General features: G+C 49.6%; 1 protein-coding gene across 3 annotated transcripts in view; it reads right to left on the bottom strand.

The window, feature by feature from the left end:
- LYRM4 (LYR motif containing 4) overlaps positions 1–25,669 on the bottom strand; it is a 209,650-nt gene extending 183,981 nt beyond the window's left edge. For 2 of the 3 annotated variants that reach the window (XM_073567362.1, XM_073567375.1), the window contains exons 1-2: positions 25,535–25,669; positions 6,372–6,532 (exon numbers count right to left, since the gene is read on the bottom strand). In XM_073567362.1, coding sequence (XP_073423463.1) covers positions 6,372–6,457 — 86 coding nt within the window. In that variant the 5' untranslated portion in view covers positions 6,458–6,532; positions 25,535–25,669. The remainder of the gene's footprint in view (positions 1–6,371; positions 6,533–25,534) is intronic. The other variant, XM_073567369.1, reaches the window with a different exon arrangement.
- Positions 25,670–25,702: the final 33 nt, after the last annotated feature.

The following is a 25,702-nucleotide window of genomic DNA, read 5'->3' as shown; positions in this document are numbered from 1 at the left end:
ACTGGACTCTTCTGATGTTAATAGAAGTACTTTTACCAGGCATAAAACCCGTTTAATCTGGATGTATAAGATTCAATATAATTGAATTCAGTCTAGTAGCTAGAATCTTGGTGAAAATTTTATAGTCCACATTTACTAATGAAATGGGACGATAGGATCCACATTCCAAAGGGTCCTTCCCCTCCTTCCGAAGCACTATGATATTAGCCCCGTAAAAGGACTCAGGCATAGAATTGCCTTTCCATATTCCCAGAAACACCTTTACCAAAAGTGGCGTCAATATATCTCGATACTTCCTGTATAGTTCAATAGGGAACCCATCAGGTCCAGGGGCCTTCCCAGAAGCCATATCTGTCATAGCATTATCTATATCCTCTGCGGTGAACTCAGCGTCCATAAGGGCTCGCTGTTCCGAATCTAATGTGGGGAATGATATATTAGTCTAAACACCCCAAAGTGTCAAAGTCACTTTTAGATTCATATAATGACCTGTAGTAATCTTGAAAGCAGCCAAGAATATCCTCGGTCGAAGACACCAGTGTACCGTCCACCCTACGAATCTGCAATATCGTATTAGAGGTGTTATGTTGGCGCACCAAATAGGCCAAGAATTTGCCCGTCTGGTTCCCCAATTCAAAATAGGATTGGCGGGTGAAGAATAGTTTGCGCTTAGATTTAGTGTCCACATGCTGAGTATTTAACCTCTGGGCAGCCAGCCACTCACTCCTGTTCCCGCTAGTCTGGTTAGATACATATGTTGCCTCTGCGTCTTTCAGTCGTTGCTCCACCTCGTCATCCTCCCTTGCAGTCACCCGCTTAATATAAGAAATCGTGGGGGATAAACAGCCCCTCAGGTATGCCTTAAGGGCGTCCCAAAATAAATTAATATCCTGGGGTTCCGGATGGGACGCGATGAAGCAATTCAACTGATCAATCGTTCTGTCGGGAGACCCCATCAGTTTCAACCAGAAAGGATTTAACTTCCAAGCTATCCCACTGTTTACTTGCCCATATTTGAGTTTAAGGATGACCTTGCTATGGCCCGAGATCCCCCTACTTCCATGTTCTATATCAGTCATCCACATTGCCAGACCGCTAGAACCAAATATATAGTCTATACGTGATAGAGACCGTTTAGTGGATGAGTGGCAGGTATATTCCCTTAACTCAGGGTGACGCACCCTCCACAAATCCAGCCACCCGCCACACCCCATAAATGACGACAACTGGGTTGTAGTCGTTGGAGAGGACCCCCCAGTCGCTCCATCATCCAGCCTTAATTTATCAAGGTGATTGTTCATGACCATATTAAAGTCGCCCATACAAATAACATCTGCGTCTGGGTAGTTAAGGGCAAAACTCATTGCCTTCTGTAGAATGGATATACGAGCCGGAGGGGGGTTATAAATACATAAGACCACATATTTCCTGGTGTCTATCAGTGCATGGACAAACGACCCTTGGGATCCCTCCGAGTTTCCCTCGCCTCCCATCTGACGTCTTTATGTACCAACAGCGAGACCCCCCTCGAGTAGCTGGTATGGAATGTATGGGCAGACCATTGCACCCAGGGTTTCTGCATGCACCGCGCCGTATCCCTAGTCAGGTGCGTCTCCACCAAGGCCACAATGTGAGGGCGATAATATCTGACCAGTGAAAAAACCTGATCTTTTTTCGAGTTTTTATTCCCCTCACATTCCATGTCATACAGATTAGCTCCGACCCCATATTTTACTCCACTGAACATGGTGCATAGTATTACCCGGGCAAAACTTAGAGACATCACTTAGAGGCCGATATTGTTGTCGATTGCGATTATAACCTAAAAAATACCAAAAACCACTACGGAAAAAAAAACAAAGTGAAAAAACAACAAACAACATAGGAGCAGAGTCCTGTACTCCCATCACTAAACAAATAAGGGGATACCATCACTGAGCCCAGTGTCCGGTATTGTTGAAAGCCTGAACGCCTTCGAGTAAAGCTCCAATCAGCCGATTAATAGAAAAATACCGGCCAGCAATAAATGCCCTAGGATTCTTTTTCAGCAGCCCCTCCATAGGATCGCAGCCACTCCGCCGGGTCTGTAAAAAACAGAGTAGAACCCCCGTGGACCACCCCCTTAGAACGACTCATTTTAACACACCAGTGCGCAGCCGGGTAGTAGAGACAATGCACTCCAAAGCCCCCTGAGTCAGAGTTACAGATGGAGAATAGTGATCAAATGGTGGCTGCAGGATCTCAGGAGCAGCACCGACCCACAACGTCTCACAGGGAGGCAGTGTCCAGCTCCAGGCGGCAGACAAGGGCCCTGTAACTCAGGGAGAGACCCTAGGATCAAACAGGGGCAACAGCCAAGGAGGGGATCTAAGTCCCTACAATGGTAGCGCCGGCAGGGTAGGCAATATAATAGAGCAGGCAATATAATAGAGAGGGGAGCGCGGGGCCCAATCTTTCAGGGCACACACCGTTTGCTCCCCTCAGTCAGTCAGAATCTCTCTCACCCTCCTGCTGTTCCCCCAGCGCTGCATCAAAGGAGCCCGGCGCCGCATCTCACATGCAGAGCGCGCGCCTTCAAGACGGCCGCCGCTCTGTGCAGGTCCCGCCGGCCGCTCAAATCCTCTCAGCCGCGGGCACTTCAAAGATCCAGTCCCGCTCTCCCGTGGGGGTCCAGGAGCGCCCCCAAGTCCAGAGGGGTCAGAAGACGGGTGAGTACACCGCCGGAATGTGGGTCTGCTGGCCGGATAATCCACAGGATGGCAGGAGTTCTCAACAGCACGTCCTCACCGCAGTGCTACATAGCCACGCCCCCTATTTTGCACAACTTTAAAATGTTTCCACTGATGGAGCTGTATGGCGGCTTGTTTTTTGCAGGACAAGATAACGTCTTCAGCAATACCATTTTTATTTCCATTGGTCTTTTTTATCGCGTTTTATTCCATTTTTTTTCAGTGGTATGATTAAAAAGCATAGTTTACCACTTTTTTTTAATGGCGTTCACTGAAGGGGATAACTAGTGTTGACAGTTCCATAGATCAGATTGATATGAATGTGGATATACGAAATACGTGTACATTTTTCCTTTTTGTACATAAAAATGTACATATACACATATATATATATATATATATATATATATATATATATATGTATATATATATATATACACACACACACACACACACACACACACACACACTCACTTTTATTATTTTGCAATTTGAAAAGATTTATTTTTACAATTTAGTTTTTAACTTTTTTTTGCTTAGTCCCGCTATGGGAGTTTCACTTTTTTAACATTGATCGCAGGTATAATGCATTGCATTATACCTGTACAGAAGCTTCTTACACCATGCTTTGAAGATGGTCTAAGAAACTTTCTGTAGCTTGGTGAGCTGAGTCACCATGTCAACGATTGGGCACCAGCACTAATGTCACAGGAGCGCCGTTCGGAAGACAGAGGGAGCTTCCTCCCTCTGCCGCTTATCTATCAGTTACACGCAGTGACAGTTTCAATGCATGATGGACACTGCAATTCATGATGTGGGAACTGACACCTTCATAACGTCCTATATCTGGGTTAATTTGAGAGAAGAGTGGAAATTAAAAGTTTTGTTTGTTTTTTTTACTTTGTAATCCTTTTTTACAATTTAAAAAAAAAAAAAAAGTATTTGATATCACCGCATTCGTAAAAGTCCATTCTATCAGTTATTATTTTAACCATGCATTAAACAGGGGAGAAAAAAAAAAAAAGAGTTGCAACGCAAGAATAGCATTTTTTGGTTGCTGTGCTAGTATACAAATGGTAAAAATGAAAATATACGTTAAAAGATATCTCTTGAGGAAAACATCCCTGGGGATTGGAGTCCAGGGAGCAACAAATAAGGCTCTACCAAGGAGGAAGCCAACCAAGGAGAGGATATTCCAAGGAGATAAGAAGGCCACAACAAGGAGGCACCAAGGGAGATGCCAGTGAGATATTGACTGCAGATGAGACCTGAGTATGTAAGGTTCTCTTTTTGTTAACTATGATATTATGGAAAATACTGTAACCTTACAGGGAATCTGTCAGTAGTATAAACCCTCCTAAGCCGTCTATATAGGCACACAGGTCATAGCATGCCGAATAAAAGGATACCTTGTATAGCCGTAATCTGATCATAGAATCATAGAATCGTAGAGTTGGAAGGGACCTCCTGGGCCATCTGGTCCAACCCCCTGCTCAAAGCAGGATTCGCTAAATCATCCCAGTCAGATGTCTGTCCAGCCTCTGTTTGAAGACTTCCATTGAAGGAGAACTCACCACTTCTGGTGGCAGCCTGTTCCACTCATTGATCACTCTAACTGTCAAAAAGTTTTTTCTAATATCTAATCTGTGTCTCCTCCCATTCAGTTTCATTCCATTGCTTCTAGTCTTTCCTTTTGCAAATGAGAATAAAGTTGATCCTTCTACAATGTGACAGCCCTTTAGATATTTGTAGACAGCTATTAAGTCTCCTCTCAGTCTTCTCTTTTGCAAACTAAACATTCCCAAATCCTGCAACCTTTCCTCATAAGACAGGGTTTGCAGACCGGTCACCATTCTGGTCGCTCTTTTCTGAACTTGCTCCAGTTTGTTGATGTCTTTTTTAAAATGTGGTGCCCAAAACTGGACACAATATTCCAGATGAGGTCTGACCAAAGAGGAGTAGAGGGAATATCTGTTTCCTGATGTCTTATTCCAGAGCAATCCACATTTTTCTTATATGATAATGAGCTGTTAAGATCTGAGGTCCGAACGCTGATCTGATCTGCATGAGAATCTGCTTCCAGAGATTATTGTAAAGGGAACCTTTCAGGTCCCCCCATACCCTCTAACCCAGCAGCATTCACTTATTTAGGAGTAAATTCCCTGAATAATCAGCCCAGTATAACGTTTTTCTGTACAAATGAGGTTTAAAACAAAGTATCGTATTTATAATGTCCCTGTTTCCTATGCTAATGAGGGCTTTGGCTAGTCGATGGGGCGTTAGTGCCCCAGACTATTTGGCCCATCTCTATGTTATCACGTCTCTGTTGGCGTGATAAAATAATTTGCACAAGCTCTGTCATCGCCGCTCGTGCAAATCTGGAGCATGCGTGCTGTTCATTTCGGCAGCGTAACTGCGTCTCTGAAGCCAGGTGTATGCTTCCCAGCTTCAGAGGCGTGCACTGCGCATGTCCGGAAGTTCATAAGGCTACTTTCACACATCAGTTTTTTGCCGTCAGGCAGGATGCGGCTATTTTTAGAAAAAACGGATCCGGCATAAATTTTGGAGAACTGTAGAAACGGATCCGTTTTTCTGCTGGATCCGTCTAGCAGGTTATATCTGTTTCCTGGGGGCTGGCCAATTGGATCGGAGCATGCGCAGACTTAAAAAAACGGATCCAGTGGCTGGATCCGTCTTTTTCTGGATCCGGCGCATTCCGGCGCCCATAGACTTTCATTGTAGCAAAAAGCCGGAAGCGTCGGATCCGGCGCTTCCGGCTTTTTCGCCGGAGACAAAAAACGTTACAGTAGCCGTTTTTTCCAGACGCCGGAATGAGACAAGTAGCTGGATCCGGCAAAAAACGGATGAAACGCAATGCCATCCGGCGCTAATGCAAGTCAATGGGGAAAAACTGGATCCAGCATTGCATTTTGCCGGATCCGGTTTTACAAAAAAAAGCCGGATTGCGCCTGACGGCAAAAAACTGATGTGTGAAAGAGGCCTAAGAGGGCTTCCAGTCATGCGCAGTGAGCGCCTCTGAAGCAACTCGTGCAAATTACGTTATCACGCCCACAGAGATCTGATGATGTGGAAAAAGGGCCAACTAGTCTGGGGATCTAGCCAAAGCGCCCATTAGCATACCAAATGTGGACAATATAAATGCTTTTTTCAAACCTCATTTGACCAGAAAAAGCATTACACAGGGCTGGTTAGGCAGGGAATTTACTCATAAATAAGTGCATGCTGCTGGGGTGGAGGGCATGGGGGACCTGACAGGTTCCCTTTAAATAATAAATAACTGCAAATATCTGCAAAATAGGTATTATTTTACTCAGCATCCTATGACCTGCGTGCCATATTGACAGCTTTGGAGGGTTGATCCTACTGACAGATTCCCTTTAAGAAATTTTCAATTGTACACTGTTCATTTGATCTAGAATATAGAACCATATCTTTTCATACATGCTGTTGCCATGCTTTCTTTGCTGACCATCCCCTACAATCTAGGTAAGCGGATTGTTATTGTGCAGTATTCTTGTTGTATGATATTGGTACTGACAGTAATAATATTCTAATCATTTGATATTTATATCGCTCGCAGTAATAGTGTTTCTTACAGGACACATCATCGTTCTCCTTTACCTGTAGTTGTAGGAATTGAACTTCTGGCTTTCTCTTAATAACACCTTGTAAAGATTTAACACTTGCGTCCGACTTGAAGATGCCATTTTTTTTTTTTTTTCCTTCAAATGATACAAGGGTTTTTGTCACAGAAATTCTGACATAGGATCAGAGAAGATTTTCTGTGCAGGGAAAAAAATGATAAATCTTAAATGAGTGAATATGAAATGAAGATTTAAATAAAACATCTACAAAAGCCTCCATCAGAGTCAGTACTATGTACATTTATAACAGGGTAGAAAGGGGTCCCATATGACACTCGCGTGAAACTGGCCTAAGGGTGAGATGCCACCTCGCTACAATTGCTTCTAAATCTGTGATCAATATGACAAATCTGCTAGAATCCATTTGATGCCAGCATTAAATTGTGCTATGGGGAGGGAGGGGATCTGTTACACCATTTCCACTACTTCATCAAACACAATTGCAGGGGGGCTATACTTTTTCATAGCAGCTAGACCGCAAATAAAGGCAGGCTTTAATAGATTAAAAAAACTGACAATAAATTACAGAAATACTGCACAAATACTGTGTGTTGCACAAATAATCAAGTAACAGCAGGTTCATGTCCTCCATGAATATATATATATATATATATATATATATATATATATATATATATATATATATATATATATATATATATATATATATATATATATGAGTGAGGTAGCGCTGTCATTCAAGTAGGGGATACTAGCTCAGCAGCCACAAAATCAGATCCGGCACAGGTTTTCATAAAGCATAACACAGTCCATGCGGTTTATTCCTCCTTCATAAACCTATAGAAGCAACATAAACAGCATTACACCATAGCGTCCATTATAGCTTCACTCTGGTTAAGCCTGTGGTCACCCAGGTTACTCAATGTCCATACTCAGGCTCTTCAGCCTCATCATTATCTCACCCACGTCAGGGTTCTCTCATGGTTGTCGCTCCACGCTGCAGACATCCACTCTCTCCTCTGGGACTCTCAGACGCTGGCAGCCATTACACACAGTCACTCCACAGGCTGTTAGCCAGGAGTTGATTCTCCTAGCGGGACCTTCCACACTGGACCAACCGGGTCCCAGCATTCACCCCATGTGACCTACCCTGGCCACATTATAAGGGCCATAGCCACGCCCACCGGGTCACATGACTATGACCTCATCACAGGTCCTTCACACACTCACAGTCTTTTACAAAAGGGTTCTTAAACACACCGCCTGGGTGGGTTTGTAGGTAACCAGGCCCACCCAACTGTCTAGCTACCTGGATACTTCTCCCCTACACCTTGGAACACCTCAGCAGTATCACTGCTGATCAATACGCATACATAAGTCTCCATCTCAAGGCCACCCACCTTGAGATTTATAACCATCCTTCAGGATTCTGCCACTCATCCTTTCTCTTGGGATATCCACACAGCGCCCCCTAGTGGACACAGTGGTTACTACACCACTATATATATATATATATCTATCTATCTATCTCAAATCATCCGTCTTCCCTCCATTTATAAAACAAAACAAGAACTACAAAAAAAAAAAAACACATAATAAATGTACCGTAACTAAAAATTTGCTAGAACTGTTAAATTTCGGTCATCTTGTTTCCAAGAACATGAAATAGTGATCAAAAAATTATATACAACTCAAAATAGTATAAAACCCCAAAAACTCACAACATGATAAACAAACCCGTACACCGCTCCATCAACAGACAATGAAAAGCTAGGAGTCTCAGGAAACGGAAACACAAATCAAATTACCGTAGTATTTTTTATTTTTTTTTAATTAAAGCAATAATTATACAAGATTTGTAATCATTTTACCGATCAGGAAAATAAAGTTACCGTGTCAATTTTACCGCACAGTGAATTTTGTTAAGCTCAACCCCAAGCAACAATGGTGCAAGTGTTCCAACCCATTGCAACAAACCATTTTTTTCCCCCCATTTTTCTGGTCCCACATAAAAAAAAAAAAAAAAAAAAAAAGCACGGTGTCTATATAAATTGACAAGTAAAAAAAAAAAAAAAAAAGTTAAGCTTTTTGGAAAATGGGGACAAAAAATAAAAAAGGGAAATATTGAAAAATGACCACTGTGAGAAGGGGTGAAAAACAAGGGTGTAGGATGAATCTTGGAATGAGCTATGAATCATATGGACTTTAAGGTTATGTTACACAGTTATGATCAGAAGTTTACATACCCCGGCAGAATTTTTGCTTCCTTGGCCTTTTTTCAGAGAATATGAATGATAACACCAAAACCTTTTCTCCTCTCATGGTTAGTGGTTGGGTGAAGCCATTTAGTGTCAAACTACTGTGTTTTCTCTTTCTCTATCCCCCGTGACGGCACCACGGAGAGAGGGGATCCGCCCCACGGGGACAGGAAACCTACCGATAAAAAGACGGTACCTCTCTCCCTCGTCAGTTGGTTTCCTGTCCCCATAGGGAACCTACAGACTCACCAGTTGTCATTGGATGCCGGGGCCAGTCATTCCGGAGGACGACAGCAGGGGTTCCCTGTCCCGGCTGGGGTGGTAACCCGAGGCGCCACCGCTGGAAGGTCAGCGGGCCTCCAGGGTGTGTGTGTGTGGGGGGGGGGAGGCAGCAGAAGCGCTGCTGAAGCTAAAACCAGGGACCCCGAGTCAGACTTTAGCGATAGGGATAGCGAACCTTCAACGTTAAACTCGGACAGTTCAGCATCCGACTCCTCATCCTCCGAAGAAGGGGGTCGCAGCTGTTTCCCTATCGAAGAAACGGATAGTTTAGTGAAAGCAATTAGAACAACTATGGGGTTGGTAGACACCAGACCCAAAAGAACTATCCAAGATGCTATGTTCAGCGGGTTGGAACAAAAGAAGAGAAGATCATTCCCTATGAACGAGAAAAATCAAGCTCTGATTCAGAGAGAATGGAAAAGGCCGGAAAAAAAAAAGGGGCTCCTGACTCCAAAAAGGAAATATCCCTTTGAAGACCCAACCTGTTCTTATTGGGAGAAAGCGCCAAAAGTGGATGTAACGATAGCAAAAGCCTCAAATAAATTCGCCCTGCCGTTTGAGGATATGGGAACATTAAAAGACCCTATGGACAAAAAAGTGGAAACATTCCTAAAAGGTTCCTGGGAGGCAGCCGGAGGACTGAAGCCCGCCATAGCCGCCACATGCACCGCTAGAGCCTTAATGGTGTGGCTAGATCCGTTGGAGAGCCAGCTGAAAGACAAACCCCAGAGAGGCGCGATTTTAGACTCAGCCCCGTTGATGAGAGGAGCGGCGGCTTTTCTGGCGGATGCATCCGCGGATTTAATCCGTCTGGCAGCCTCATTTTCAAATGCGGCAAGGAGAGCACTCTGGCTCAAATGCTGGACGAGGGACCTGCAGACAAAATCCAAACTCCCTTCGAAGGCGAATTTATTTTTGGCCCCACGCTGGATGATATCCTGGACAAAGCGGGGGATAAAAAGAAGTCTTTCCCCAACCAGCCCAATTTCCCCTTCAAACGGTTTCTGAGCAGGAAATTTATACAGAGAAAGCCGCCTAGAAACTCCCAGGATAAGTAGGAGGACAGAAGAGGAAAAGGGAAAGGGTTCATGTTCGGGAAACCGGCAGACAAAAAACAACCCCAATTAAGGTGTCTCCCAGGTAGGAGGAAGATTGGGCCACTTCTTCCCAGCCTGGGAAAAAATATCAAACAGTTCCTGGATCTTAAGCATAGTAAAAACAGGCCTCAAATTAACCTTCCACACCTCACCCAAACCCTCTTTTGTAGTGACCCAGCAGAGGCAGTCAGCGGAAGAGCAAGCAGCAGTCCAACAAGAGATTCAGACCCTGGTGGAGAAATCAGTGCTACAAGAGGTCCCCCACCAGGAAAAAGGAGAAGGCTTTTATTCCCCTATCTTCCTTAGGAGGAAGACAGACGGGACACTCAGGACGATAATAAACCTAAAAAGATTCAAACAAGTGCCTGATAATCCATCCTTTCAAAATGGAAACAAAATCCGCTGTAAAAATGCTGTTTCCGGCCTGTTACATGACGGTACTCAACTTAAAAGACGCATACGATCACGTCCCCATACACAGGGACTACCGCCAGTATCTCAGGATAGCAGTCGCTATAAGGGGAGAGATAAGGCACTACCAGTTCAAAGCTCTCCCATTCGGGCTGGCCATCGCTCCGAGAGTCTTCACAAAACAGGGATTTTTGTGAGTACTCACCGTAAAATCCTTTTTTCCGAGACGCTCATTGGGGGACACAGAGACTGTGGGTGTGTGCTACTGCCGTCTGGAGGCCGACACTAAGTATACAAAAAAACAAGTTAGCTCCTCCTCCGCCGCATACACCCTCGCCCCGATAGCGAGCGGAAACCAGTTTAGTGCCAAAGCAGTCGGAAAAGCTGACAGCAATTTAGCTCTACCGCAAAAAATCATATGTCTGAAAAAAAGGACCACCCTACAAATAAGGGTTTATACCCATCAAAAATAAACAAAAGCCAACTGGCTATCAGGGTGGGTGCCGTGTCCCCCAATGAGCGTCTCGGAGAAAAGGATTTTACGGTGAGTACTCACAAAAATCCCTGTTTCTCCTTCGCCTCATTGGGGGACACAGAGACTGTGGGACGTCCCAAAGCAGTCACTGGGTGGGAGCAACTCATCAATCTACACCACATGCCTACCTGTTCAAAGGTGTGCCACTGCTGCCTGGAGAATCCTCCTACCCAGGCTCGCATCCGACGAAGCCTGCGTATGTACGTTGTAATGTTTAGCGAACGTGTGCAGGCTTGACCACGTTGCCGCCTTGCATACCTGCTCTGCCGAAGCCTGATGCTGAAGCGCCCAAGAGGCGCCCACTGCCCGAGTCGAGTGCGCCCTTATTCCAGGTGGAACCGGCGTGCCTCTAATACGGTAAGCCTCTTGAATAGTAAGGCGAATCCATCTGGCTATGGTCGACCGTGAGGCCGCGAGCCACTTCCTGCGCCCTTCAGGGATCACAAACAACGAATCTGTTTGGCGAAAAGGCGCTGTCCTCGACACATACCTCCTGAGGGCCCTCACCAGGTCCAGTGTGTGGAGCGCCTTCTCAACTCTATGTACTGGAGCTGGACAAAATGAAGGCAAAATGATGTCCTCATTAATATGGAACGAGGACACCACCTTCGGCAGGAACGGCGGAGGTGGTCTCAAGACTACTTTATCCTTAAAAAAGGTCAGAAACGGGGCTCTACAGGATAGGGCTGCCAGCTCCGAGACCCGCTTAATAGAGGTTATTGCTACCAAAATCACGACCTTCCTGGTAAGGTATGGCAATCCGACCTCCTGCAATGGCTCAAAAGGAGCTTCCTGCAGGGCCCCCAGCACCAGATTAAGGTCCCATGCGTCTACAGGAGCTCTAAAGGGGGGCACTAGATGCCAGACTCCCTGAATGAAAGTCTTGACCTGCATAATACTAGCGATCTTTCGCTGGAACAAAACAGACAAGGCCGAGATCTGTCTCCTCAGGGAACTCGGAGCCAAACCTGCCTCCAGGCCTGACTGCAGAAAGGCCAGAATGTTGGGAACTGAGAAGGCCAAAGGCGCAACCCCGTGCTCTCGACACCAGAGAAAGAAATCCTTCCAAGTACCATGATAGATTCTCGCCGAGGCCGGCTTCCTGGCGTTAATCATCTTGGCTACCACCTCACGCCCAAACCCCGCCTGGGTCAGGACCCAGGACTCAATGGCCATGCCGTCAAACACAGGGCCCCTAAGTTCGGGTGGTAGATCGGCCCCTGGGACAGTAAGTCTGGCCGTTCCGGTAGACGCCATGGCACGTCTGCGAGGAGCTGTACTAGATCTGTGTACCAGGCTCGACGGGGCCAGTCTGGGGCCAGCAGATCTTCCTGATTACCCTCGGGAGAAGAGGCAGAGGGGGAAAAAGGTACGGGAGCCGAAACTGGCTCCATGGAAGAACCAATGCATCCGCTGCAATCGCTCGCGGGTCCTGAGACCGGGCAACAAACTTGTCTAACTTGGCGTTCTCTCTGGAAGCCATCAGATCCACGTCCGGAGTTCCCCACCGCTGGCAAATCTGCCGGAAAACCTCGGGGTGCAGGGACCATTCTCCGGCCGCAACCCCCTGCCGACTCAGGAAATCTGCTGCCCAATTTTCCACGCCTGGTATATGGACCGCTGAAATTACTGAGTGGTGCCTCTCGGCCCAACGAAGTACGTGTTCTATCTCGCGCATGGCTGCCCTGCTGCACGTGCCTCCATGGTGATTCACATACGTCACTGCCTTGGCGTTGTCTGACTGGACCCGGACTGGGCGACCCACTAGCCAGTGCTGAAAATGCTGCAACGCCAACCGCACTGCTCGAATCTCCAACAAGTTGATCGGCAGAAGGGCCTCCTGGGGAGACCACTGCCCCTGAGCTGTGTGATGACAAAACACTGCTCCCCAACCGAGAAGACTCGCGTCGGTTGTGACCACCAACCACTGATCTGGAGGAAAGGATTTCCCCTGAAGGAGAGAGGAGTCGCGCGTCCACCATTGCAGTGCCTGCCGGACCTGAAAGGACAACCTGCACTGATGATCCAGGGAGAAAGGACTCCTGTCCCATGCTGCCAAAAGAGCATGCTGCAGGGGGCGAAGATGAAACTGCGCAAACGGGATTGCTTCTATTGCTGCTACCATCCTTCCTAGCACCCTCATCCCAAATCGAATCGTGTGAGGGCCTGGCCGCTGAAGACTCCGAACCCCTCGCCGGAGCGCCTGGGCCTTGTCTCGAGGGAGAATTACCAACCCTTGGGAAGTGTCGAAAATCATCCCCAGGAATGGAATCCTCTGAGCCGGGGTAAGACATGACTTCTTCCCATTGACTAACCATCCCAGGCGGGATAGGGTATCCAGCGTAATGCCGACATTCTCCTCGCACGCCTGAAAAGACGATCCTTTCACTAACAGGTCGTCCAAGTATGGCAGCACTACTATGCCCCGAGAATGAAGAATGGCCATAACGACCGCCATCACTTTCGTGAAAACCCTGGGTGCCGTGGCCAACCCGAACGGCAGAGCCACAAACTGGAAATGCCGGCCATTTATCGCAAAACGAAGGAACTTCTGATGCGGAGGAAAAATAGGGATGTGCAGGTAGGCATCCTGGACATCGATTGAGGCCAAATACTCTCCCTGCTCCATGGCCGATATCACTGACCGGAGGGATTCCATCCGAAAGTGCCGGACCTTGATGAACCTGTTTAGGAGCTTTAGGTCCAAAACCGGTCTTACTGTTCCGTCCTTCTTGGGGACCGCGAACAGGTTGGAATAAAATCCCTGGGCCTCTTCGCCCTCTGGTACCGGGATAATGACCCTGTTGTGCAGAAGAATCCTGATGGCCCCTAGCAATGCCTCTGCCTGGGATTGCAATTTGGGAAGACGGGATTGAAAAAATCTCCTTGGAGGGTGTCCGATAAACTATATTTTGTACCCGAATGACACCAATTCCGCCACCCATGCGTCGTGTGCCACCTTGACCCAGACGTGGCGGAACCCGAGCAGACGACCGCCTACTCTGGTGTCCTCGGGTACCTGATGCCTCAAGTCATTTTGTAGAGGGCCTCTGAGACCTAGCTCCCCTTGACCTGGGTGGACGGCCCCGCATCCTCCCCAGCGGGTTGGCTCTATACGTGACCTGGCGCTCTCTGTCTTGGTTGCGACGAGTCGGGGCAGTAGAACCGGCCGCTGATGCCCATCCTGGGGCGCGAAATGCCCGAAAGCGCGCCTGTGGTTGACGAAAGGGCGGTCTGCTCTTCTGCTGTGGGAGAAAGCTACTCTTTCCCCCCGTGGCATCTGAAATAAGCTTGTCTAGCTTCTCCCCAAAAAGCCGATTACCCTGATAAGGCAGAGATGTTAACGACTTTTTAGAAATCGAATAGGCCCGCCATAGCCTTAGCCACAAGGCTCTCCTAATGGCGATAGCGTTTGCTGCGGCTAGCGCCGCGCAATTAGCCGCATCCAAGGATGAATTAATTAGATAGTCTCCTGCCATCGAGATCTGATTTGCTATCTCAGACACCTCTAACGGCAAATCTCTGTCCTGCAGGACTTTGTTCAAAGACTCCGACCACGACATCATGGCCTTGGCCGCCCATGTAGCTGCGAAGGAAGGCAAAAGCGCTGACCCCGATGCCTCATACACCGAGCGGGCTAGACCCTCTATGAGCCGATCCGTGGGGTCCTTAATGGAAGACCCACTAGGCACCGACAACAATGATCTTGAAGCCAGGCGTGACACTGGGGGATCCACAATCGGAGATTCCGCCCACTCTTTACTCTTTTCTGGTGCAAACGGGTACCTTGTCTCTAGCGTTTTCTGCCCTGAAAAACGCTTGTCTGGGCGTTCCCTGTGCCGCTGTACCGTGTCCTCGAATTCAGGATGGGTGCTAAACACCCTATGTGGGCGCCTGGCCTTTTTAAAAGATATCTTATGCCCTGCGGCCAGGGAGACGTCCTCCTCAATACCAAGAGTCTGATTGACGGCCTCAATGAGACTGTCCACTGTCTTCCGACACCCGGGAATATCCAGATCCAAGGCTTCCTGCCTATCCTCATCCAAACTCTGCTCGCTCTCAGACAATGGTGATGGAGAGCGAGATGCCGCACTCACAGATGCCGAAGCACCGGAGGGGCCCGGAGACGCCATATGGGTTCTTTCCCTGTGCCTCTCTTTAGAGAGGGTACGGCCCCTGCAGGCCGGCGGCTCAAGTGAGGTGGATGAACCTTCCCAAACCGGAGAGTCGTTGTCTCTACCCCTATCCGGGGCCTGAAGGGTCTCGATCTCCTTCGTAAGTGAAGCCATAGACCGAGATAGCGATAACGCCCATTCCGGGGGTTCCGACCCCCTGGGCTCCGTTGGCGGGGAGGGCTCCTTGGGGCGTTCGGAACTACAGGCCTCACATATCTTAATGGTCTGCGCTCGCGTGAACACAGCCCCACAGGAAATGCATGCGGTATAAAGGAAGGTGTGCTTCTTCCCTTTTCCAGACATACTGCGGAAAAAAACTTTTCCTATATAGTATGTCTTTTTTTTTTTTTATGGCATCCAGGGGTATGAGGAGAAGGAGGACAACCTGCCCTAGTGTGGCCAAGACGGGGTCGCACTTACCCGAGCTCCGGCTGCCTCCCCGTGCTCCTGTGCTGCTGCTGGCGCTCGACTGCCGTCTGGAGGCTCCCAGCTGCTGTCTCCCTGGGTAGGCTGCGATGCTTCCTGACCGCGGCCTACCCCATTCTGACGCCGGGGCCTCCATTTTATCCAGCGCCCGCCCAGTATCCAGGGGCGGCGCTGGATCTGACGTCGTTGGGGGGCGGGCGCCGGACCCGACGTCACGCTGGGGGTCGGACCTTCCCCCTGCGTCCTAGGCCAACGCCGCGGCCCAAATTTCGGCCCTGCCTTCCCCGCGGCCTAGGCCGAAGCCGGGGACTAAACCTGAGCCCTCTTCCATGCGGCCTAACTCGCCCTGGAACTGGCGCCTACTCAGCCCGGCGTACTCCTTCCCCCGCCCGGCCACCGAGCGCCGTGGCGAGGGAGAAGGGGAACACGCCGCTGCCCCTGCTGCGCCGAAGAAGCCCTCCTGCTCTGCCTGCAGGCAGGAGAGGGGAGCCGCTCCAGCCCCTGGAAAGTACGCTGCAGCCCTGGCCTGTAAAAAACCTCCCGCTGCCCAGGAGCCCTGCTTACCCTGAGGTAAACCGCATCTTCGGACGGTGCAGGCACCCTAGCTCCGTCCGCCTTGGCTGGGCGAGGAGAGGGACCGTCCGCCACCACGCAGTACCCGATTGGAGTAGCCGTGGGGCCGCACAGACTAGTCTTGTGCCTCTGTGCAAGCCCATGGTTTCGCTACCTAGGGGTGGACAGGGCTAAGTCTGGCATACTGTCCCACGTCGCGGGAGAGGGAACGTGGAGGGACACTTGCACGTGGTCGCCCGTTGATGGTTTGGGGAAATCGGATCCTTTCAATAGGATGCGTTGCCCCTGTCATATCTTCTTTAAAATAAAAAAGAAAAATAGATGTCTGGGGAAAAGTCCCAGAGATGTCCCTCGGTGCGGGAAAGGATACGCGGAGGAATACTCGTGCGTGCTCGCCCGTTGATGTTTGGGGGGAGATCGGACCAATAGGGTCCGTCGCCCCAGTCTCCTCTTCATAGCAAGAAAATGTTAAAAAAAAAAAAAAATAGTCTGGAGAGACCCAGACTGCGTGTGCCTCCATCAGACACTAAGCAAAAAATGGTTTCCGCCCGCTATCGGGGCGAGGGTGTATGCGGCGGCGGAGGAGCTAACCTGTTTTTTTGTATACTTAGTGTCAGCCTCCAGACGGCAGTAGCACACACCCACAGTCTCTGTGTCCCCCAATGAGGCGAAGGAGAAAATCATAGCGGAAGTCATGGCACATTTAAGGGAACAGGATGTGCTTATAGTTCCATACCTAGACGACTTTCTAGTGATAGACAACTCCCCTTCTCACTGCAGGGACCAGCTGAACAGGACTGTGGAAACACTAACCAAACTAGGTTGGCTGCTGAATCTGCCGAAGTCTCGGACGACCCCGAGCCAAGTACAAGAGTACCTGGGCATTACCACAGACTCGCTCAGACAAGAGTGCCGGCTCCCAGAGGGGAAAGTGACACACATGAAACAGATAGCGACAGCCGCAAAAACTCACACAGCGACAACACTAAGGAAAGCCATGTCCCTGCTCGGCTCAATGACAGGCTGCATCTCGGCTGTTCAGTGGGCCCAAGCCCATACAAGAGATCTCCAGTGGGAGACACTGGCTGCTGAGTTTTCTCTGCAAGGAGATTTAGAAGGGCGGTTAGACATCTCACCCGAAACAGCCCACTCACTACAGTGGTGGACGGAGCCATCCAATCTATCCCGGGGAGTCCCTTGGGTAATGTCGATTTTTCGAGTCCTTACCACAGATGCAAGCCCCAGGGGGAGGGGGGCCCACTTGGACAACCAGGTAGCACAAGGGGTCTGGACGGGGGATGAAGTAGCAGCGTCCTCAAATATGAAGGAGCTCTTAGCGGTAAAACTCGCCCTCCTGTATTTTCTGGACTCCCTCAGGGCCCACCACGTAAGGGTAATGTCGGACAACCGCACAATAGTCGCTTACTTGAATCATCGGGGGGGACAAGATCCCGCGCCCTAAGGGAAGTGACAAAATCAATTCTCCAGTGGGCAGAGGGAAATCTAAGCTCACTGACTGCACTGCACATAAAAGGGACAGACAATGTGACGGCAGACTTCCTAAGTCGCACACAATTAAGACAGGGGGAGTGGGAGTTAAACCAGGGAATTTTCGCTCAGATCACGACGCTATGGGGGAAACCAGGTATAGATCTATTTGCCAACAGAACAAACCGGAAGGTGGAAACCTTCAACTCCATAGACCCCTCCGGAAAGCCCTTATGATCCCATGGCACTTCCCCCTTGCCTATGCATTTCCACCAATAGCCCTAATCCCATCAGTTCTGAGGAAGATTCGGGAGGACAGGGCAAGGGTAATATTAATAGCCCCCTTCTGGCCGAGAAGGACGTGGTTCTCTTGGTTGAGGAGGATGTCCATCTCCGACTCTTGGGTCCTCCCAGACATCCCAAACATACTCTCACAGGGCAAGGTACTGCACCCCCAGGTGGAGAACCTACATATGACGGCCTGGAATTTGAAAGGGAGCTGTTGAGCAACAGGGGGTTCTCCAAAAATTTAGTGTCTACTCTCCTAAGGTGCAGGAAACCGGTAAACACGAAACTGAACGGGAGGATCTGGAGGAAGTTCCTCTCAGTATCAAACACCAGAGCGGGGGGGAGGTGCCTCTATCAAAATTCTTAGAGTTCCTGCAGAAGGGCTTAGAGCAGGGCTTAGCTACCAGCACATTGAAAGTTCAGGTGGCGGCCCTAGGAGCCCTTTACAACAATGACCTGGCAGGGAACCGTTGGGTGGCCAGATTCATCAAAGCAGCCGGTAGATCCAGGCCTATACCTTCCCTAAACACTCCTCCCTGGGATCTAAACTTGGTCCTCTCGGCCCTGTCCAAATCTCCCTCTGAACCATTAGAAGAGGCTCCGCTAAAACCGATTTCACTCAAGACCTCCCTCTTGGTAGCCCTGACATCGGCCCGCAGAATCAGTGATATCCAGGCCCTGTCAGCCTTCCCTCCGTTTACTCAGATCCTAGAGGATAGGGTGGTACTTAGGACAGAACCAGCTTACCTGCCGAAGGTAGCATCCCGATTCCACAGGACTCAGGAAATCTCCCTCCCTCCTTTTGCCCCAATCCCAAAAACAGGGGAGAAGAAGCATTACACACATTAGATGTGAGGAGATGCCTAATTGAATACCTAGCGGCCACCAGGGAGTGTAGGAAGGATAGGTCTCTTTTTGTCTGCTTCCAGGGGCCAAGAAAGGGGTGAAAGGCATCAAAGAGCACGCTGACGAGGTGGATAAGAGACGCGATCACCTTGTCGTACTTGTCGCAGGGGGCGAACGTCCCAGACAGAATAACAGCCCATTCTACAAGAGCGGTGTCAACTTTCTGGGCAGAGAGAGCAGGCGTCTCCATTGAGCAGATATGTAGAGCCGCTACTTAGTCCTCTCCTTCGACCTTCTTTAACCACTATCGGCTGGACCTAGCCACCTCCTCAGATCTAACCTTTGGTAGAAGGGTGCTGGAGGCAGTGGTCCCCCCCTAAAAGATAGTCTCTGCAATTCTCTCCATGGTGCCGTCATGGGGGATAGAGAAAATCGTAGTTACTTACCGTTAATGGTGTTTCTCTGAGCCCATGACTGCACCCGTACATTCCCTCCCTTCACGCATGGGGTGCGCACTTATTGTAAATACAGTTTAGTTAAAGGTTACATGGTGTCTCCTCTACGCAGTTTAATGATTATAGAAATTTCGTATTTTTCTTAAGATTGTTGTGTTAGTATTAGGCTGAAGTTCCGTTAATGCTCTGTAAAACAACTGAAGCGGGAGAGAGGTACCGTCTTTTTATCTGTAGGTTTCCTGTCCCCGTGGGGCAGATCCCCTCTCTCCGTGGTGCCGTCATGGGCTCAGAGAAATATCGTTAACGGTAACTACGATTTTTTAAATCATAATGACACCCCAAAACATCTAAGTGACCCTGATCAAAAGTTCACATAACCCATTTCTTAATACTGTGTATTACCCCCTCTATCATCAATGACAGATTGAAGTCTTTTGTGGTAGTTGTGGATGAGGTTCTTTATTTTCTCAGATGGTAAAGCTGCCCACTTCTTCTTGGCGAAAAACCTCCAGTTCCTGTAAATTCCTGGTCTGTCTAGCATGAACTACACGCTTGAGATCTCTCCAAAGTGGCTCAATGATATTGAGGTCAGGAGACTGAGATGGCCACTCCAGAACCTTCACTTCGTTCTGCTGTAGCCAATGACAGGTTGACTTGGCCTTGTGTTTTGGATCTGAGGGTAATCTCAAGGTAACAAGTCCATCTCTAGAAATCTTCATGTTCCTTTGTCTATAGTGCGGAACATAAATCAAGAAGTTTACAACCCATGGCACTGTAATTAATCTCGCTGGATATGGATGACAGAAAAAAAAATGATGAAAGGTTGCAATGCAGGATCGTCCGGATGGTGGATAAACATCAACAATCAAGTTCCAAAGAAATTCAAGTTGTCATCTAGGCTCAGTGCGATCTGCAGACATTTGAATTAAATAAAACACTATGGCAGGAGACCCAACAGGACCCCAGAGACACAAAAATAGCTAGACTGTAGTTTGCCAAAATGTATGCAAGGAAGCCAAAATCCTTCTGGGAGGGCGTCTTGTGGACAGATGAGACCAAGATAGAGCTTTTTGGTAAAGCACATCATTCTACTGTTTACCAAAAATGGAATGAGGCCTACAAAGAAAAGAACACAGTACCTACAATCAAATATAGTGGATGTCCAGAGATGTTTTGGGGTTGCTTTGCTGCCTTGACAGTATGCAAGGCATCATGAAATCTGAACATTACCAACAGATTTTGGTATGTAATGTAGTGCCCACTGTCAGAAATTTGAGTTTGTGTCCTTGGTCATGGGTCTTCCAGCAGGACAATGAGACCAGACATACTTCAAGAAGCACCCAGAAATGGATGGAGACAAAATGCTCGAGAGTTCTGAAGTGGCCAGCAATGAGTCTGGATCTAAATCCCATTGAACACCCGTGGAGAGATCTTAAAATTGCTGTTTTGAGAAATCACCCTTCAAATGTGAGAGACCTAGAGCAGTTTGTAAAAGAAGAGTGGTCCAAAATTCCAGTTGAGTGGTGTGAAAAGCTTGTTGATGGTTATAGGAAGTGATTGATTCCAAAGGGTGTGCAACCAAATATTAAGTTGAGGGTGCCAACATTTTTGTCCGGTCCACTTTTGGGGTTTTGTGTGAACTTATGACCAATTTGCCTTTTTTTTTTTTCCCCTTTTTTTGTGTTGTTCCAATACACACACATGAAATAAACATGTGTATAACAAAACGCGTAATTACAATAATTTTCTGTGAGACATACTTCAATCTAGATCAATTTCAAGGGTGCCAACACTTTCGGCCATGACTGTATGTACAATGGATATCCTCTAAATTGTCCCTCATCTCCACTCATTCATATACAATACAGTTAAAAGTGGAAATTGTGCAGAAAATGTCCATTGTTCAGTCTGGTCCTTCTTGGCAGCTGGTCCAGGGTAGTCTTAAAGGCAGACAACAAGTTTGTGAGCAAAGTCTGCACTCACTCTGTGTGTCACAATTCCCTGTGCGGGTGGCTGCATACCTGCAGTTGGGAGAAGCCAATCGTGTCTAGTCTGAATGTGATCGCATACATGTGATCATATGACAGCTTGCTCGCACCAGCAATACTGGAGAATCTTGACAGTGGTCAGGATTCAGATGTCTGCAGTAATATAGATAGTCTACAGACATTTCTCTGAAACTTGGACAACCCCTTTCAGTTTTGCAGATGACTTCCTTGGCGCCTTTGTCGCTTACCACCTCATCATGATGCCATAGGCTGTAGTATGCTCCTGAAGCACTCAGGGTGCCAAGCCGAGAATGGTGTGGAGGACTGGACACTGGATCACAGTAGTGCAAATCTCTTTTTGATCATCTCTGTACACAAATAAAAGCCAGGTTCACGCTTAGGCTGGTTTCACATTCGCGCTTTTTAAGCGCACGCACGGCCGGGGGTAGCTCCGCCCCCGAGCCGGCTCTCTGCCCGGCGTGCCCGCCCCTTCCTTGTAGCGCAGCCTCCTAGCGCACAGCGGCGCCTGCGATCGGCGCACCCTATCTTTAGCATAGGGTGCGCAGATCGTGCGCAGGCCGTGCGCTAGTTGCGCTTTGACCTGCGCTGCGCACTTTTGACGGTGCGCCGTGCGCGCCAAAATCAAACTTTTCGGATTTTGGCGCGCACGGCGCACCGTCAAAAGTGCGCAGCGCAGGTCAAAGCGCAACTAGCGCACGGCCTGCGCACGATCTGCGCACCCTATGCTAAAGATAGGGTGCGCCGATCGCAGGCGCCGCTGTGCGCTAGGAGGCGGCGCTACAAGGAAGGGGCGGGCACGCCGGGCAGAGCCGGCTCGGGGGCGGAGCTACCCCCGGCCGTGCGTGCGCTTAAAAAGCGCGAATGTGAAACCAGCCTTATTCAGAAGTTTCTTGCATTTTTTTTTTGCTTTTTCCAGGTTTAATAACAATCAGAAATTAGCACAATGATAAAATATAATGCAGTAAGGCGCACTGAGGTCAATAGACAAATACAGCTAAAAATATATATATAAAAACGGGCACAATAATAGGCATCAAGGTGGGCATCGCAGGGAGTTATCAAATGCGCTAAATAGTTATGGCCCACGATTTCACACCACCATAAGACAGGCAGTGATGCTTCTCATCAAATTCACATCACTCCAGCCTGGCACACACGGGTTCTGGGAATCAGAGCTGGCATCAAAGTGGACAGACAGCCAAATTTCACAGATTTGAATAAGTAACTGGTGTTTTTAAAAGGGTTAAATGGCTTTGGGCCACTGATCTTACACAACCGTTACACAGAGAGGGTTGCCCTACATCAAAAACAGGCCACGCCAGCCTGGCCCAAATAGGTTCTGGGCCTTACAGCTGGCATCAAAGTGTTACAAATGTGAATAAGTAACTGGTGTTTCTACAGGGTTAAGTGACTTTAGGCCAATGATCTCACACCACCTTTATACGGATAAAGACGTACCAGGCCAAATGAATTCTGGGCATTCGTGTTGGCATCAAAGTGGGCATAATGAATTTTCACAGATCTGAATAAATAACTAGTATTTTAATGGGTTACTTATTCAACTACTTGAAAATTGGCTATGTGGTCACTTGGATGCCCAGGACCTGTTTGGGCCAGGTCGGAGTGATCTGCTTTTGATTCGGTAGATGTGTAAAGGCTATGAGTGATCAGTGGCCCAAAGTCACTTAACTCTTTAAAAACAGCAGTTACTTATTTAACTCGGTGAAATTTGGCTATTTATTTGCTTTGATGCCAGATCTGATGCCCAGAAGCCATTTGGGCCAGACAGGAGTGACCAGTGTATGATGCCTGGCATCTCTATCTGTGTAATAGTGATGTGAGATCAGTGGCTCAAAGTCTTTTAACCCTTTAAAAACACCACTTACATTTTCAAATCTGTGAAAATTAGCTATTCGCCCACTTTGATGCCAGCTCTGATGCCCAGAACCCATTAGGCCAGGCTGGAGGGTCCTGGATTTGATGTGTGGCATCACTATCTGTATAGTGGTGGTGTGAGATCGGTGGTGCAGTTATTTAACCCTTTCGATAACTCCTTTCAGCTCCCACTATGATGGGCCACTTTTATCATTTTTGTAGCTGTATTTTTTAACCCTACGTACCTCAGGGCTCCCGCCGAGTTGTGTTTTATTATTGTGCTATTTCTGTTACTTATTACATCTGTAAAAAATAAAAAATTGCGAAAAAGAAACTGCCAAATAAGAAGTTGGAGAAATAGGAAACCAACCCCAGCCTCGTGTGAGCCCGCATACAGGTCAGACGATGATGTGGACACTGCTAGTCTTATGTCAGGACTTGTGTGAAGCTCTTCATGTCATAGACAATTGTAAGAAGTGCGGGTGCATGACTGTACACAATGAGGGGTGACTGTACAGGGTGAGGGGGGTGACTGTACAGGGTGAGGGGGGTGACTGTACAGGGTGAGGGGGGGGTGACCGTACAGGGTGAGGGGGGGGTGACCGTACAGGGTGAGGGGGGGGTGACCGTACAGGGTGAGGGGGGGGTGACCGTACAGGGTGAGGGGGGGGTGACCGTACAGGGTGAGGGGGGGGTGACCGTACAGGGTGAGGGGGGGGTGACCGTACAGGGTGAGGGGGGGGTGACCGTACAGGGTGAGGGGGGGTGACTGTACACGGTGTGGGGGGTGACTGTACACGGTGAGGGGGGGTGACTGTGGGGGGTGACTGTACACGGTGAGGGGGGTGACTGTACACGGTGAGGGGGGGTGACTGTACACGGTGAGGGGGGGGTGACTGTACACGGTGAGGGGGGGGTGACTGTACACGGTGAGGGGGGGGTGACTGTACACGGTGAGGGGGGGGTGACTGTACACGGTGAGGGGGGGGTGACTGTACACGGTGAGGGGGGGGTGACTGTACACGGTGAGGGGGGGGTGACTGTACACGGTGAGGGGGGGGTGACTGTACACGGTGAGGGGGGGGTGACTGTACACGGTGAGGGGGGGGTGACTGTACACGGTGAGGGGGGGGTGACTGTACACGGTGAGGGGGGGGTGACTGTACACGGTGAGGGGGGGGTGACTGTACACGGTGAGGGGGGGGTGACTGTACACGGTGAGGGGGGGCGACCGTACAGGGTGAGGGGGGGGCGACCGTACAGGGTGAGGGGGGGGCGACCGTACAGGGTGAGGGGGGGGCGACCGTACAGGGTGAGGGGGGGGCGACCGTACAGGGTGAGGGGGGGGCGACCGTACAGGGTGAGGGGGGGGCGACCGTACAGGGTGAGGGGGGGGCGACCGTACAGGGTGAGGGGGGGGCGACCGTACAGGGTGAGGGGGGGGCGACCGTACAGAGTGAGGGGGGGGCGACCGTACAGGGTGAGGGGGGGGCGACCGTACAGGGTGAGGGGGGTGACTGTACACGGTGAGGGGGGGCGACTGTACACGGTGAGGGGGGGCGACTGTACACGGTGAGGGGGGGCGACTGTACACGGTGAGGGGGGGCGACTGTACACGGTGAGGGGGGGCGACTGTACACGGTGAGGGGGGGCGACTGTACACGGTGAGGGGGTGACCATACAGGGTGAGGGGGGGCGACTGTACACAGTGGGGGGGTGACTGTACACAGTGGGGGGGTGACCGTACACAGTGGGGGGGTGACCGTACACAGTGGGGGGGTGACTGTACACGGTGAGGGGGGGGCGACTGTACAGGGTGGAGGGGTGACTGTACACGGTGAGGGGGGTGACTGTACACAGTGGGGGGGTGACTGTACACGGTGAGGGGGTGACCGTACACGGTGGGGCGGGTGACCGTACGCAGTGAGGGGTGACTATACACAGTGAGGGGGTGACTGTACAGGGGGGGGTAAATGTACAGGTGGGGGGGTGACTATACACAGTGAGGGGTGACTGTACACAGTGGGGGGGGGTGACTGTACAGGGTGGGGGGTAAATGTACAGGTGGGGGGTAAATGTACAGGTGGGGGGTGACTGTACAGGGTGGGGGCTGACTGTACAGGGTGGGGGGGGTGACTGTACACAGTGAGGGGTGACTGTACACAGTGGGGGGGGGTGACCGTACAGGGTGGGGGTGGGGGGTAAATGTACACTGTGGGGGGGTGGCTGTATACGGTGAGGGGTGACTGTACACGGTGGGGGGTCCAGCGCCCGGGCCCCACTGATCAAAACCACTCATGTCAAAAGTATCCTCACTGGGCAGGTACGAGCTGGGGGACGGTAAGTTACTAATAGGAGCTAATGTGCCTGTATGGAGCAGGAGACATAGAGAACCTCAGTGACGGGCGGCCGGTGGCTGTGTGGTGCCTGACACTGTGCTGGATGTACACGGGACACTCACTCTGCTCCGCGACCAGGTGGCGGGAGATGCCAGCTCTCAGGAGGTACAGGTACAGGACCTTGGGTGATGTCACAGTCAGTCATGTGATTAATCACGTGTGTGGGAGGAGTCAGACTGCAGCTGGGGGCGTGTCCTATATGGGTGCTGCTGAGCTGGAGTTGCTGCCTG

The sequence above is a fragment of the Dendrobates tinctorius genome, unplaced genomic scaffold (genome assembly GCF_039654945.1).
Source record: "Dendrobates tinctorius isolate UK_male_01 unplaced genomic scaffold, ASM3965494v1 ptg000004l, whole genome shotgun sequence".
NCBI lineage: Eukaryota > Metazoa > Chordata > Amphibia > Anura > Dendrobatidae > Dendrobates > Dendrobates tinctorius.
Note: the sequence above shows the minus strand (reverse complement) of the source record. Positions and strands in the feature narration are given on the sequence as shown.